Source organism: Condylura cristata, unplaced genomic scaffold (assembly GCF_000260355.1).
Source record: "Condylura cristata isolate star-nosed mole 26May11 unplaced genomic scaffold, ConCri1.0 scaffold00017, whole genome shotgun sequence".
Taxonomy (NCBI): Eukaryota; Metazoa; Chordata; class Mammalia; order Eulipotyphla; family Talpidae; genus Condylura; species Condylura cristata.
Window position 1 is genome coordinate 28081100 of NW_004567118.1, and position 13818 is coordinate 28094917.

The window sequence follows — 13818 nt, forward strand, 5'->3', positions numbered from 1 at the left end:
AATATTAACATTTTCGCATATGAAAATTCCCTAAAGATAACATGAAACAATAGGTCCCAAATCAAAGCAGCCAGACTCTGAATTAGAATCAGATTAATGGGCGATATTCAGCCACACGCCAAGCATCATGGCCTTTCTGCCAGCAGCTGTATGTAGCCCATGTGGGCTTTGCATCTGGATGAGGGATAGTGGTCCTGCCCCCAGGTCACACCCAGAGCAGGGTGCCCCTACCTCTGACTGACACCCCCAAGATGATTTCCCACTGAAGAAGGCTGCCCGTGCCTCCAAGGCTTCTGGCCTTGTCAGGGAGGAGAATTCACTGTTGCTTCATCTCACTGTCACTGACACACCTAAAATCATACTCTCAAGGATCAACTTTCCAGTTACAGGGCTCAGTCCAATAGCAGGAAGATCTTGTTGGCTACTTTCTTCTCCAAACTTTTGACATCAGAGAGGCAGAGAACACCAGTGGGGAGGGTTGGGAGGGGTTGTGGTGCAGAGGCCAGACGCAGCCTTGGGGCCACACCAGGCAAGACCACTGTCCCCTGAGATAGTGTGGGAAGCCTGGCAGAGATGCTGAGGGCAAGGCAGCTGAGACAGTGAACAGACTGGGGTGTCCGTCACCGGAGGACACCCCGGTCAGGGAAGGGAGCAGTGATAGGAACAGTGGGAGAGCTGGGGCAGAGAGCAGAGCCTCAGAAGGCAGCAGACACAGCAGCTGCAGGCCTCACTTCTCTCCCAGGGTGCTCTGCCCAAGCCTCTGAAGAGTGGTTTTCATACGGAAGATAATGCAGAAGTTGCACACACCCCATCTGTAAGGTGGGGGCAGATGGAGCTGAGCTGAGGCCTAGCAATCAGACCCTTAAAGGCCCAGGAGGCCACAGATCTAATCCTCCCCTTGTCCTGAACTTCATCCTGAAAACCAAACTACTTTTCCAGTGCCTGGGTCACTGCTGAACTGAACTGAACTGGTTTTTTGTTTTTTGTTTTTTTCTGGCTACAGGAATCTCCTACCAGCGACTGGTGAGGGCCGAGCAGGGCCTACCTATTAGGAGTCACCGGAGCTCCACTGTGTGAGTACCCTCTGGGAGGATGAACTGAGGAGCCCTCACCCCCTTCTCCATGCATCCATCACAACACTACCACACCACACCCTAGGCAGCAACAGTCAGACATCAAGACAGTGATGGAATGGCCTGAACTGCTAGTGATGTTGTATCCACCGGATCTTTTTTCTAATCTGAGAATTTGTCATTCATACTCACCTGGGACTGAGACTGGAAAAATGAAATTAAAAACTACCTGCACTGATGGAGCCAGTGGCTGGGTTCACATTATCTCACTGTACGTACTCCACTTCCATAAGGAAACTGCAGTCAGAGAGGCCAAGTGACTTCTGTGAGGTCACACAGCAAATTTAAGTGTTTGAACCAGGATCTGAACCCTAGCCTTCCTCAAACACCCACAGTCTTTCCCTGATGTCTTTCTTTTGGCTACTAAAGCTGCATTTGTCCAGACTTTTTGGCCCAGAGCTTATAATTAAAAAGACATCTTCCAGAACAAAATGGTGACCTGGCTTCAAATCACCTTTTGAGTAAGCTTGTGTTCATGTAGATGTCCTATAAAAAAAGTGTTTATATTAAAACTAAGGTAAAATTTATTCTTTAAGTTTCATTTTAAAAGGGCTTTGAAAACATCAGTTGAAGAATCCTGAAAAGTAGGCACACACTTTCCCCTGGGAGCTGGGGTACATGATACCTCCACCTTCCTCCTGGCTCAAGCCCTGCATGGCAGTGAGCACCAGCAGGCATAAGAGGGAGGGACTGTGTGCCCAGTGCCCACAGCCAATCCTCTGTACCCCTAGCACCGTGCTGTTGCTGAACCCCATGGAGATGCAGGCTGAGTTTCTTGCTGTGGCCAAAAAACTGAGTGCACCCAGACCCTCACCTCACAGTGCCTACATCACCCTGCTCCTGCATGCCTTCCAGGCCACCTTTGGGACTCAATGTGACCTGCCAGGGCTGCACTGCAGATTACAGGTATGTGCCTGGAGCCCCAGGGCTCAGCACTGCCCCCTTCTGGCAGAGCTCTCCTCTGGGGAGGCAGAATCCCCTCAGCTCCATGTCAGTGATGTAGTCACTGGGGCACATGGGCCTATCTCACTCTGAGTGACCAGGCGGGTCAGGCTACGTGGCTGGCCTCATGGGGAGGGTTTCTGTTGGCCTGAGTCCTGGGCTGTGGCGCTCAGAGCCTCAGGAGACAGCATGGGCTGGGTGGAGTGGGAACAAGCTTGAGATTGAAGCTGGAAGCTCTGACAGGTCAGTTGTGTGAGCCTGGACAGCCACTTCCCCTCTCTCTGGGCTACAGTGATAAGCGCTGAAGTCCCAGCTCTGTAGTGTCAGCATTCTAGGCCTTTTGTTCATGACTGTTCTGTGACCACAGGGCGTGAGAGGGAGACCAGACTGTGGGGAGAGGTGGGTGAGAAGGCCGACTGCTGCTCTTGCTAAGGCTCTGGGAGTTGCAAAAGTCGAGCAGCCAGACCTGGCACAGGAGCAAGCCTGTTTCTTTTGGGCTTTCAGTCCAAGACCCTGACAGAGCTGGAGGACATCTTCACGGAGACCGCAGAAGCCCAGGAGCTGGCGGCTGGCATTGGGGATGCAACGGAGGCCCGGCAGTGGCTCAGGACCAAGTTGCAGGCTGTGGGAGAGAAAGCCGGTTTCTCTGATGTCTTGGGTGAGGCTCTTGGGAAGGTGGAACCCACCCTCCCCAGCGTCTGTTTAAGCTTCCAGAGAGCAGTCCAGGTGGTTCTGCTCCACACAGCCCTTCAGGCTCTTCAGCGTCCTGCCGGTCCACATCTCCGAGAGCTTGAGTCCTGTCTGCAGGGTTAGGGTTGCGTTGCCATCATGTGGCAACTTGTGGGAAAAGAAAAAACAGAGGGCTAGTTGAAGGCAAGGGGCTCCATTTTTATACTGACGGTAAGGCCGAAGTTGCATGTGTCTCACCGCCGAGGCTCCCTATGAGCCTGCCTTAGTCAGGTGGTCACACCTGGCCCCCAGGAGTCTGGGAAGCCGCCTCTCCACAGTTCCATCACCCTGGAAGAAAGGACACAGTGTTCCTCACAAGCACCTGATGAGAGCATGCTTTCCCCTCTGATCCCTGTAAAATGAGACTCAGCTCGTGACTTAGCCACGCTCACACAGCTTGTCCAAAGGCACGCGTCTGCATGAGTGCTTAGAAGACGGCCCTCCGCCGAGAGCTCAGCACCTGGCTTCCGAGTCAGCCTGAGCCCACCCAAGGATGGAGCCAGCGTCCTCTCCCAATACTGGTCTCTTCTCGAAGATGAGGGTGTAGGCTGACCAACCCCAAGACCTGCTTCCCAGCCTCACTCCAGCCTGTCTGTCCTCACAGATGCCACCAACTCTGGCAAGCTCCGTACCATTCCTATCCCTGTGGCCAGGTGCTACACCTACAGCTGGAACCAGGACAGCTTTGGTAAGCAGACAGTGGGGGCCCTGTGGTGTCTACCCCCAAACTGCCAGGGCTCTCTTCCCAGTCACCAGTCTATGCAGCTGCCTCCCCACTCCACACCACCCCCCCACCACCACCTTCCCCACCTGAATAGGCTCTAAACACAGCAAGAGCAGTAGTCTGGTCCAGGACAGACTCACCACGACCCCCCTTTTGCCCTCTTCCCCCCAAGTCCATTTTGTCTGAGACTGTTGTTCCTCCCAAGGGTGTGCAAGAGGTGTTTCAAGGGCCCACACCCCCCTACAAAGCCCCCCCCCCTTGCTTTCCTGTAGACATCCTGAAGGAAATCCTGCTTAAGGAACAGGAGCTTCAGCCGGGGATTCTGGGGGACGATGAGGAGGAGGAAGAAGAGGAGGAGGAAGAGGAGGACTTGGAAACCGATGGACACTATGCTGAGAGGGACTCAGTGCTCTCCACCAGTTCGGTGGCCTCCCAAGACTCCCTTGCCTCATCCCGGGCCTCAGGGTCTGACATCTTCCCCCACTTGCTGACATCCTTTGCCTCAGGCCTCTCAGATGGCGTGGACAGTGGCTATGTGGAGGACAGTGAGGAGAGTTGTTCCGAGTGCCCCAAGAAATCTGACAGCCGTGAACGCCGGGGCCACCGCAGGTCTGGGCAGAAGTTTAATAGGATCTATAAACTCTTCAAGAGTACCAGCCAGCTGGTCCTGCGGAGGGACTCGCGGCCCCTGGAGGCCAGCTTGGACACAACCCTGCTCTTGCGGCGGGCCGGGAGCCTCTGTAGTCCCCCAGGTGACTCGGCACTGTCCCCCACCCGGGCCCAGCGCTCCCGCTCCCTGCCCCAGCCCAAGCTCAGCACCCAGCTGCCCAGCTGGCTCCTGGCCCCCCCGTCACGCCACCAGCGCCGTCGCCCTTTCCTAAGTGGGGACGAGGACCCTAAGGCTTCCACACTTCGTGTTGTGGTGTTTGGCTCTGATCGAATTTCAGGGAAGGTGGCTCGGGCATACAGCAATCTTCGGTAAGAGCTGTCATGGGAAGCTTCACTCTGCAGGGTGGCAGGGTGGGGATGCTGGTGGATTCTGAGGCTGGAGGCTCTGGGAGGGACCAAGGAGCACTCCCTACCCTCTTCTTGTACAGGCAGCTGGAGAACAATCGCCCGCTTCTCACACGGTTCTTCAAGCTTCAGTTCTTCTACATACCCGTGAAGCGAAACCATGGGACTGGCTCCAGCGCTGGCCCAGACACTCCGAGTCAGATGCCCCCACTAGCCACAGACTCCACGAGGCACCCAAGCCCTGCAGTATGTTTCCAGCCCTGCACCAAATGGGGTGGGAAAGCAGAGTGGACTTGAGTGGGTTCCTGTCACTTGGAGGGAGCTGGTTGGGAGTCAAAAAAAAAGGAAAAGAAAAAGACAGCCCCTCCCCCATACAATCAGCTGTGTTTACAGGGTACCTCGTCCTGCCTGGCCTTCACCCCCATGAATGGTCCCTGTACTTGGGGGTGACGTTGTACTCTATGACACAGACTGAAAGTTGTCAGACTTCACCAAGGGCAGGGAGAAGTCAGACTATGGCTGCAGGTGCCATGCAGGGCTCTGGAGCTATGATGGCAGGCCTCCTGGGTAGCTGGGAATGACTCTGGCCCTTGCCCCAGGAGCTGGGCACGGCCCCATGGGCAGAGAGCACCAATGACATCTCCTACTACCTTGGCATGCTTGACCCCTGGTATGAGCGTAACGTGCTGGGCCTCATGCACCTGCCTCCTGAAGTCCTGTGCCAGGTGAGTGGGTCCAAGGTGGGAGGAGAGGGTTGTTGGCTGCAGTCACCCAGCCTCGCTTAGAAGTCTGGTTGGGGTGCCCATGGAGAACCTGGATTAGCTGGTCAAAGAACATAGCATGAGTGAGAAGTAGAGTGGAGCCTGGCCCCAGGGTACTGGGCACTAGGGGTGGAATCACGGCAATGACAGTGGGGCTCTCAGAAGTGTCCTGGGGACCTTCGGCTTCACCCTCAAGTCCCAGCCTCAGCCAGCATGACCATGGGCGTCCCTGGTGGCCCAAGCACCAGTGATGGAGGGGTGAGGAGGCTGGGCTGCGGGCCCTCCTTGACCATCTCGTCAACCCCTTCCTGGTTCTCCGCCTTGGTATCTCACTTCTCTGTGTGTGTGTACATGTGTACATGCGTGTACACACATGCTTCTCTGTCTCTCTTCCTCTCATATTCTCTCTCACTTTCTGTCCCGCCTGTTCTGGCTCCCCTGCCACCCCCCCCCCCAGTCTCTGAAGGCCGAAGCCCAGTCCATGGAAGGCTCCCCAACGCAGCTGCCCATCTTGGCAGACATGCTGCTCTACTATTGCCGCTTTGCTGCCCGGCCAGTGCTGCTGCAGGTGTATCAGACAGAGGTAAGGTGCACCCTACTCCCCAGGCTCACTGGCAGGGGCCTCTCAGCATCCAATATAGCCAGGTCCTGGCCTGCACCCCACCCTATGTGGCAGTCAGCAACCCTGGTGGGCACCTCAGGGAGGGCCACACCGATGCCCAGGTTCTTGCCCTCTCAGCTGACCTTCATCACTGGGCAGAAGACGACTGAGATCTTCATCCACTCCCTGGAACTGGGTCACTCTGCTGCCACACGTGCCATCAAGGCCTCAGGTGTGTGCTGCCTCAATTGTGATGGAGCAGATGGGGAGGCATGGCCCTGGGGGCAGGGTTGGGGGGGTCATGAGTTCAGGCCCTCAGGAGGGGAGCTTCCGGGAAGCCCAGGGTCTGTGAGGGGCTCCACAAGTGTGGTGCGAAGGGTCTGTGTGTGGCACAGGTCCTGGCAGCAAGCGGCTGGGCATTGATGATGACCGGGAGGCCGTCCCTCTAACACTACAGATTATTTACAGCAAGGTAAGACCCATACCGGGCTATTTCCCCTCAAGATCTGCTCCAGATCCCTCCCCAACTCCTACCCGAGAGCTGTATATGTACCTGGATGAATGAGTCTGAACTCAGAGATGAAGAATAAAGATGGGTATATAGATGGTAATGAAAAAGGGCTTTGGCAAGGTTCCCTAATGGAGACAGCAGGATTGCAGAGCAGCGGGCCAGAGTGAGGTCCTGAGGTCTGAGTGTGGGCACCAGCCACACAGAGGGTGGGAAGGCCAGGCGAGGAAAGCAATGAGCAGAATCAAATCAGGTCAGTAAACTGAAGACTGAGAAATGTTGTGGGGGTTAGCACCAGAGTGCCAATGAAAGACAGGCAGGGACTCAGAGGAGAGCGTTCCCGCCTGGCTCTGTCTGGAACCCCATGCCTAAGGCAGTCTCCTCCTGGCCCAGATGGGTTCAAAAAAACATCTTCAGGATTTGAGGTTCTCAGACCTCTGGTGATCTGTGATCTGGTCACCAGATGGACCCTCGCACCAGCACAGTGGCCCATGCCCCTCCTGGAGCCACTAGGTCTGTACAGAGGTCAGAGAGCTCTTGGTGAAGAAGCTGCAGGCTTGGCTGAGAGAGACTTGGGCTGTGCTGCCTGTGGGCAGTTGCTAGTCACTGGTGGGTCCAGAGCCACTTTAAAACAAAGGCAGCGGATCCTGGGGGATCCCTAGACTGAGAGGATCTGAGTCTGCTGCATTTCCAGGGGGCCATCAGTGGGCGGAGTCGCTGGAGCAACATGGAGAAAGTCTGCACCTCAGTCAACCTCAGCAAGGCCTGCAGGAAGCAGGAAGAACTCGGTGAGGGGGTGGGTAGGACGGAGGGATGAGGTTGGTGTAAGGGGGGGGCTTCTGAGCCTGCTCTAAGCCTCCCCTCCCTCCAGACTCCAGCACAGAGAACCTGACGCTAAACCTGACGGAAGTCGTAAAAAGGCAGAATCCCAAATCCAAGAAGGGCTTTAACCAGGTAAGGGCTTCCCTCTCTTCCAACAACACCCTCAGGAGACACTTAGGGCACGTGTGTGCACAGGTATGTGCAGGGGTGTGCATATGGCAGGTGTGTGTGTGTGTGCAGGGGAATGTGTGTGTGTATACAGAGATCCATGTGTACACGCAGGGATGTGCATAAACGTGTGTGTGTGTGTGTGTGTGCAGAGAGGCACGTGTCTGAGACAGGAGAGGTGTTGAGGGTGCCAGTGGGGCATGAGAGGAGAGGCCAGGTGAGGTTTGGGGGTGTGCACACATGTGGAGTGCTGTGTGATGTCAGGAAGGAGAGGGTACCCTTATGAGCTGAAATGTGTATTTGGGAAGGTTCTGAGTGGACTCTACACAGCCCTGCTCAAGGGCAAGGCAGAGCGGGCTCCTTGTCAGGGAACCTGGGGGCCTCCTGGGGCAGGCAGTGGGTAGTACCCTTCATCCTGAGGGGGGCCTGGCTTCCTTCAGACTCGGGAGAGGGGAGAGGGGAGAGAGAAGGCAGGGCCTGATCAAGGCTTCAGTCTTCCTCTGCTAACTGGCCATTAGCCCAGGAGTGCTGCCCACCTCCTGCGCCTGCCTGTCAGATCTGGTTGGGAGGGCTTAGGACTGGCAGCACTTTGGACAGGGCTCTAGGGGCTGACCTGAGCCTTCCTTCCAGATTAGCATATCACAAATCAAGGTGGACAAAGTGCAGATTATTGGCTCCAACGACTGCCCCTTTGCCGTGTGTCTGGACCAAGATGAAAGGAAGATCCTGCAGAGTGTGATCAGGTAGGAAAGGGGAACCCAGACTCTGCTTCTATAAAGTGGGGTCACAGGAAAGGGGTCAGTTTCTGCTCAACCCTGACCAGAAGCCTGGAAACAGCCAAACTGATGGGTGGCCCACTCTTACTCCTGCTTTGCCCACAGGTGTGAGGTCTCACCTTGCTACAAGCCAGAGAAGAGCAGCCTGCACCCCCCACCCCAAAAGTCCCCCTATCCATCTGCCCAGGCTGCCTCTGACCTCTGCTCCCTTCTCTGCCTGCCCATCATGACCTTCAGTGGAGCTTTGCCCTAGAGCAGCCCTGCATCAACCTGGACAGGAAGCCAAGGAGCCTGCTCTGAGCCTTCCCAGACATTTGGCTCTGAGGGTCTCGCTCCCCATGACTCGACCATAGGCCCTGTCCACTGCTGGCCCTGCAATGCACAGGGGACAGGAGGTTGATGATTTGAGAAGCTTTAGGATCCTGTTTGGGGAACAAACAAACTTGGGAGAGAGGGACCTGGCCCACCATCCTTCAGATTCGTCACGGTAGAAGGAGCAGGATGGGTAGCTGACCTCCAAAGGCCCTGGCCACTCATGTGGTCTAGGATCTTTCCAGAAGAAAGATTAACGCTCTGGTGCACTGGGATGTGGGGGTGGGCACTTGTGTCTTTCCCAACCTGTGGCTGGGCCTGCCTCTTTTGTATCAAAGGAAGCTCCAGACACAAAACAGGGGCCCTTTGTGTCTTGAGCTCACTCCCCTCTACTCTGGGGCTTAAGTGGTAGAAACAGGAATGAAGCTTTTCTTTCCTGACCTCAGTGCTACCCTACCCTCTCTCACACACTCAAGTACAAACAAGCACACACTTGCACACACACAGGTTCCCTAAGTCTTCTGAAAAACAGCACTAACACTTTACCTGTCTACTGTCAGGACCTGGAATAGATTATCTCTGGAGCTCCTTTCTGGATCTGAGGTCCTTTGGAGATAAGGCCAGGTTGAGATACAGTAGCAGCTCAGTTACCATCTAACTAGAGGACAAGAAAGTGAATCTGCTTCTTTGAGTTTCCATTTCCTCAGCACTAAGATGGAGGAAAAAAAGGCCTCCGTAAAGGGTTGTAAAGAAATGATTGGTGGCACTCCTGGGCCAGAGGCTAGCATGTAGTAGGTGCTCAGTAAATATCTGCAGCCGTCCCCGTGAATGCTGGTTCCCCCATCTGGTCGGGTGGCTCCTCTTTCACCCCTTGCCAATTCACAGGTGAGGCAGGACCAAGATTGCCGGCTAAGGAGTGACCATGTTTACCTTCTGGAGCAGGAATTGCCTTCATCACAGTGGGTGGGGGATGGGATACTGCACGGGGAGCCCCCACTTCACCTCCTCTCCCAGGTTGGCCCCCATGCCTCAACCCCTTTCCACTCCTTGGGTGGAGATTCCTCACACTGTAATATGACACTTGGCACCATCTGCCAGAGTAGTAGAGGATCAAGGAGTGCCTGGCCCTGCAGAGCTTCGTGCCTGAGTAGAGCAGGGGATAGGCGTAGAACATGAGAAACATTTTTGACTGCAGATTGGAGTGATTTAAGAATCTGGAAGCAAATGTGGGCTTGAGTGGTAGGGGTAGAGCAGAGCTTGTGCCAGGGTGTGGACTGGTGGATGTAGGGATGGTAACTGTGGGTTGGGATTGTCGAATCCTACACTAAGCCATACTTCCTTCTTGTGCCAAATACTCTGGGCCTCTAAGAGCCCCTGGACTTGAGTACTCATGACTTGGGAGAGGTGGACAGGTGCAGCTCCTGGGCCCTGTCTAGCCATTCCTCCTCATCTGTACTGGGTCCAGTATCCAGAAAGCTTTAGGCCATACACCTTCACTTTTTTTGTTTTTCTTTTTGTTTTTGATTGTGTGAGCCTTTTTCCCTGCTACATGGTTGGTAAAAGTCAAAGAAGAGTGGAATTTGAAGAAAATTTAATATTATTGTCTAATAAAATTTGATGTGTCCTATATTTGAAGACTATATTGCTATTTCTTGTGTGACAGTTAACTACTAGTTGGATATTTCACATAGAACCAAAGTAAGATTCACAGGTGACTGTTCTGTTTATCTTCTTATAACTTCCACTCTATAGAAAATATATTTGTGCTGAAATTTTTCCAGACATTGTTCCATTTAGGTCTCATCACACTCACTGACCCATAGAATAAATCATCCTAGGTCAGAGGACTCAGGAGTTGGGGTTTTCTGTGCCACCACTTGAGAAATACAAGTCCATACATTCAGATGCTCCTTGGAACCCAAAATGGCCTGAACTACTGTTGCTGAGACATTGTGAAAGGGCTTTGGATCTAGGAGTCTTTCTAGTCTTGGCTCAGGGAGGAAGTAAAGGGGAGGTAAAAGGATGGAGCAAGACTCCCATGACCTGGGAGAAGTAGGTTAGTACCAGACTCCCAGAACAACAGCTTTGGATGGAGGAAAAAGGAACTCTGGGCCTCTTCAGGTCTGCCTCAGCCAATCATTGCCAACAATAAGCACAGCTGACATTCACTGAGTTAAAACTATGGTCATTTTTTTCTTCTCGTGTGTCCAAAGGACATCTAGGGGTTGCTTGACCTTGGTAGGTCTCAGAATGATTTTGGCTCCAAGTTGCAGGTGCATGCAGGTCTATTCTGGGGATCCCTGAGGGACCTTGGGAGCACAAAAGGGACAAGCAAGAACACGAGAGGACTCTTAGGACCTCTGCTTGGACATGTCGCTGTTCTGCCAACATTCGATGACCCAGAATCAGTGAAGCACATCAACCCCCCAATCCATAAACTCAGCAGATCTCACACAAGATATAACAAAATGACATGAGAAAGGCAATTTTCATCTGATAGTCTTTGCAAAACCCCATAAACCTATTCTAATCAGAAAGAAAATATCAGGTAAATTCAGACTGTGGGGTAATCTGAGCAGCTCTCACAGACCAAAGGGAACTGAGGAAACCTGGAAATAAAATGTCATGCCTTGGAATGTATCCTGAAACCGAAAGAGAAAATTCATGGGAAAACTGATGAAATCCAGTAAAATCTGGAGTTTTGTTTAAACACACACACACACCTCATTGCCAAGTTCCAGGGGGGAGGGGGGTAACAGTAATAAAAAATCTTCAAGACAGCCAAGAAAAAAAATGTATACTTTATCTTGAAACAATTAGCAATTAAACTGAAAGCCCCCTTCTCAATAGAAACAATAAAAGCCAGAAGACAAAAATGACATCTTTAAAGTGCTGAATAAAATTAACTGTCAACCTAGAGTTCTATACCTAGAATTATCCAATGAGATGCGTATGTGTATGTGTGTCTTAACATGCTCACAAAAGACACACTTTAAATATAAGAACACAGAGTCATTGAAAGGAAAGGAATGGAGGAAAATACCATGCAAACCTAACCTCCAAAGCTGGTGGTGTTACACTAATAACAGATTAAGATTTTATGGTAACACTCTCGCTCAGGAAATGGCTCTCCAGACAGTGTGACCAGTTTGTTACTAGAGCTCCAAGTCAGCCTAGCTGATGTTAGCTGTTTAGGAGATTTTTGGATCGGCATCTCCTTTCAGGATATTAAAAAGAGGAAGAAGATGGGCCCTCCCTGGTGGTGCAGCAGGTTAAAGCACAGCACTAAGAAGCTTAAGCCACTTCCACATGAGATGGATTCCCGGCTGCCCCGGAGGTGACCACGTGGCGCGGCAGACCTCTCCTGGCCCGCCCGCTGCTCCCCTCAGCAGTGTACTTCGTGGATCTGCCTGTTCTGCTCTCCACTCTGTCTCTGGTGAAGCCACTCGCTGCCCCTAAGTCTCTGGCCTGTACCCCAGTTCTGTATGCACAAATAAATAAATCTTTAAAAAAAAAAAAGAAGAAGATCAGCGGCTGTCAATTTTAGATGAGATATGTGGAAACCAGAAAAAGAGACAAGGTGTGATGAGTGAGATAAAGAACAATTCATTAGTAACATGCAAATTTGACATGCACTATAATTCTACCACACATCTTACGCATCACCCTCATAGGGAATAATCCAAAACTAAAAGAATTCAAAAGCTTATAAGGACATCATGCTTGTCTGACTTACTCCTATACCTCTGGGATGATGAGTAGGGACAATGGATGCAAAAATCACTTAGTAAATTCTAAAAGAACAAGTTACAGATTGTTATGAACTTTCATTAATGCTTTTGATGAATCAGCCATTATTGTGGAAAATACCTGAGATATATTTAAATTTGACATGACAAGTGGGATGAATTTACATATTTAGCCCAGAGAATGTCTCAGTCAATTACATGATAAATGTGAACTAATAGTCTTTGACAATGTGACGATATATATATATTTTTTTTTTTTTAAATACTGATTTTTTAAAGCAGTTTTCTACTTACTCTATAGGTCAAGATGGAAAAGGGACTTTGTAATCATCTTCTAGTTGCACAAGCATAGGTTTATGGAGGCAATGTAGTCAGTATAAAACATTTTATTTTGTTTCATTCCATTTAGGGAAAATTCTTAAAATTTGTGTTGCTTTCAAAAATTATATAAACAAGCCAAACTGGTGAGGACTGAGAATGAGATGTATGTCAGTTTATTAAGAATGTTTTAACTACTCAACAAAAAGTAGCAAATATAGCATCTAATTTACTTTAAATACCCCTTTTCAAATGGGGAAAGATGCTTATAATAAGTAAATAAATGGCTAAGTATGTACAAACATTTGAATGTTTAAGGATAAAATTATGAATGAACGTGACATTTCAAAGGCTAGTTTAACTAAGCCATGAAGCTCATAAACCTTAAGTATTTACTATTTTTCCATGACAGAAAAAGATATAGAAAATCATTGTGATATTCTTGTTGTAATTAGTGCAACAATTTGACTTTTATTTCAAATTTTTATTGTTGTGCAGCCAATATTAATCTGTGAAGTGATTAACAGAAGTGACTAAAAGTATGACTCGGTTTGTGTGACAGATCAAATGTATGTTGAGGAAATTAAACTAGAGTAATAAAAAAAGATTTTATGGTTAAAAAATTACAAAATATAATAAGGGACATTTTATAAAAATCAAAAGGACAATCCAACCAAAAATGGCATAATTAAATTTACCAATAACGACTTATCAAGCAAAAAGTGGACAGAATTAAATTCTTCACAGCCATAGTGAAGGACTAAGAAACCTTTCTCAACAGCTGATAAATAGATCAACACCTATCAGTATCAATACAGAGGATCTATACAACACAACCAAGCAATCTTATGTCATTGAAACAGACACTGTGCCCAAGAACAGCCAGAATCACATTATTTCCAGGCACAAATAGAATATCAACTTTCCTGTCATTGAAATAAAAAAGTATATTTTCTGACTACAATGCAAATAAACTATTAAGAACATAGATATTGCTATAAAATCCCAACCAATTGAAAATTAAGCTCTGCATCTCTAAATAATCCAGGGGTCAAAAAAGAAGCAAAATTGGTTAAGTAGGAAATATATTGAGCTGTTGATGTTGAATATGGATGCTACAGCAATTCTCAGGAAAAAATTGTTGTCAAAAAGCATTTTTTAAAAAGATTTATGTGGCCCTCCCTGGTGGCGCAGCGGGTTAAAGCACAGCACTGAGAATCTGAAGCCACTTCCGCATGAGTTCGATTCCCGCCTGCCGCCT

The 13818-nt window shown here is 50.2% G+C and overlaps 1 protein-coding gene across 1 annotated transcript in view; it reads left to right on the forward strand.

The window, feature by feature from the left end:
* PIK3R5 (phosphoinositide-3-kinase, regulatory subunit 5) overlaps window positions 1–10093 on the forward strand; it is a 54481-nt gene extending 44388 nt beyond the window's left edge. The window contains exons 6-19 of the mRNA XM_004684598.2: window positions 1004–1073; window positions 1865–2039; window positions 2580–2733; window positions 3409–3492; window positions 3801–4506; window positions 4626–4788; window positions 5142–5267; window positions 5761–5886; window positions 6043–6136; window positions 6300–6376; window positions 7107–7200; window positions 7284–7366; window positions 8033–8145; window positions 8284–10093. Coding sequence (XP_004684655.1) covers window positions 1004–1073; window positions 1865–2039; window positions 2580–2733; window positions 3409–3492; window positions 3801–4506; window positions 4626–4788; window positions 5142–5267; window positions 5761–5886; window positions 6043–6136; window positions 6300–6376; window positions 7107–7200; window positions 7284–7366; window positions 8033–8145; window positions 8284–8431 — 2213 coding nt within the window. The 3' untranslated portion in view covers window positions 8432–10093. The remainder of the gene's footprint in view (window positions 1–1003; window positions 1074–1864; window positions 2040–2579; window positions 2734–3408; window positions 3493–3800; window positions 4507–4625; window positions 4789–5141; window positions 5268–5760; window positions 5887–6042; window positions 6137–6299; window positions 6377–7106; window positions 7201–7283; window positions 7367–8032; window positions 8146–8283) is intronic.
* Window positions 10094–13818: the final 3725 nt, after the last annotated feature.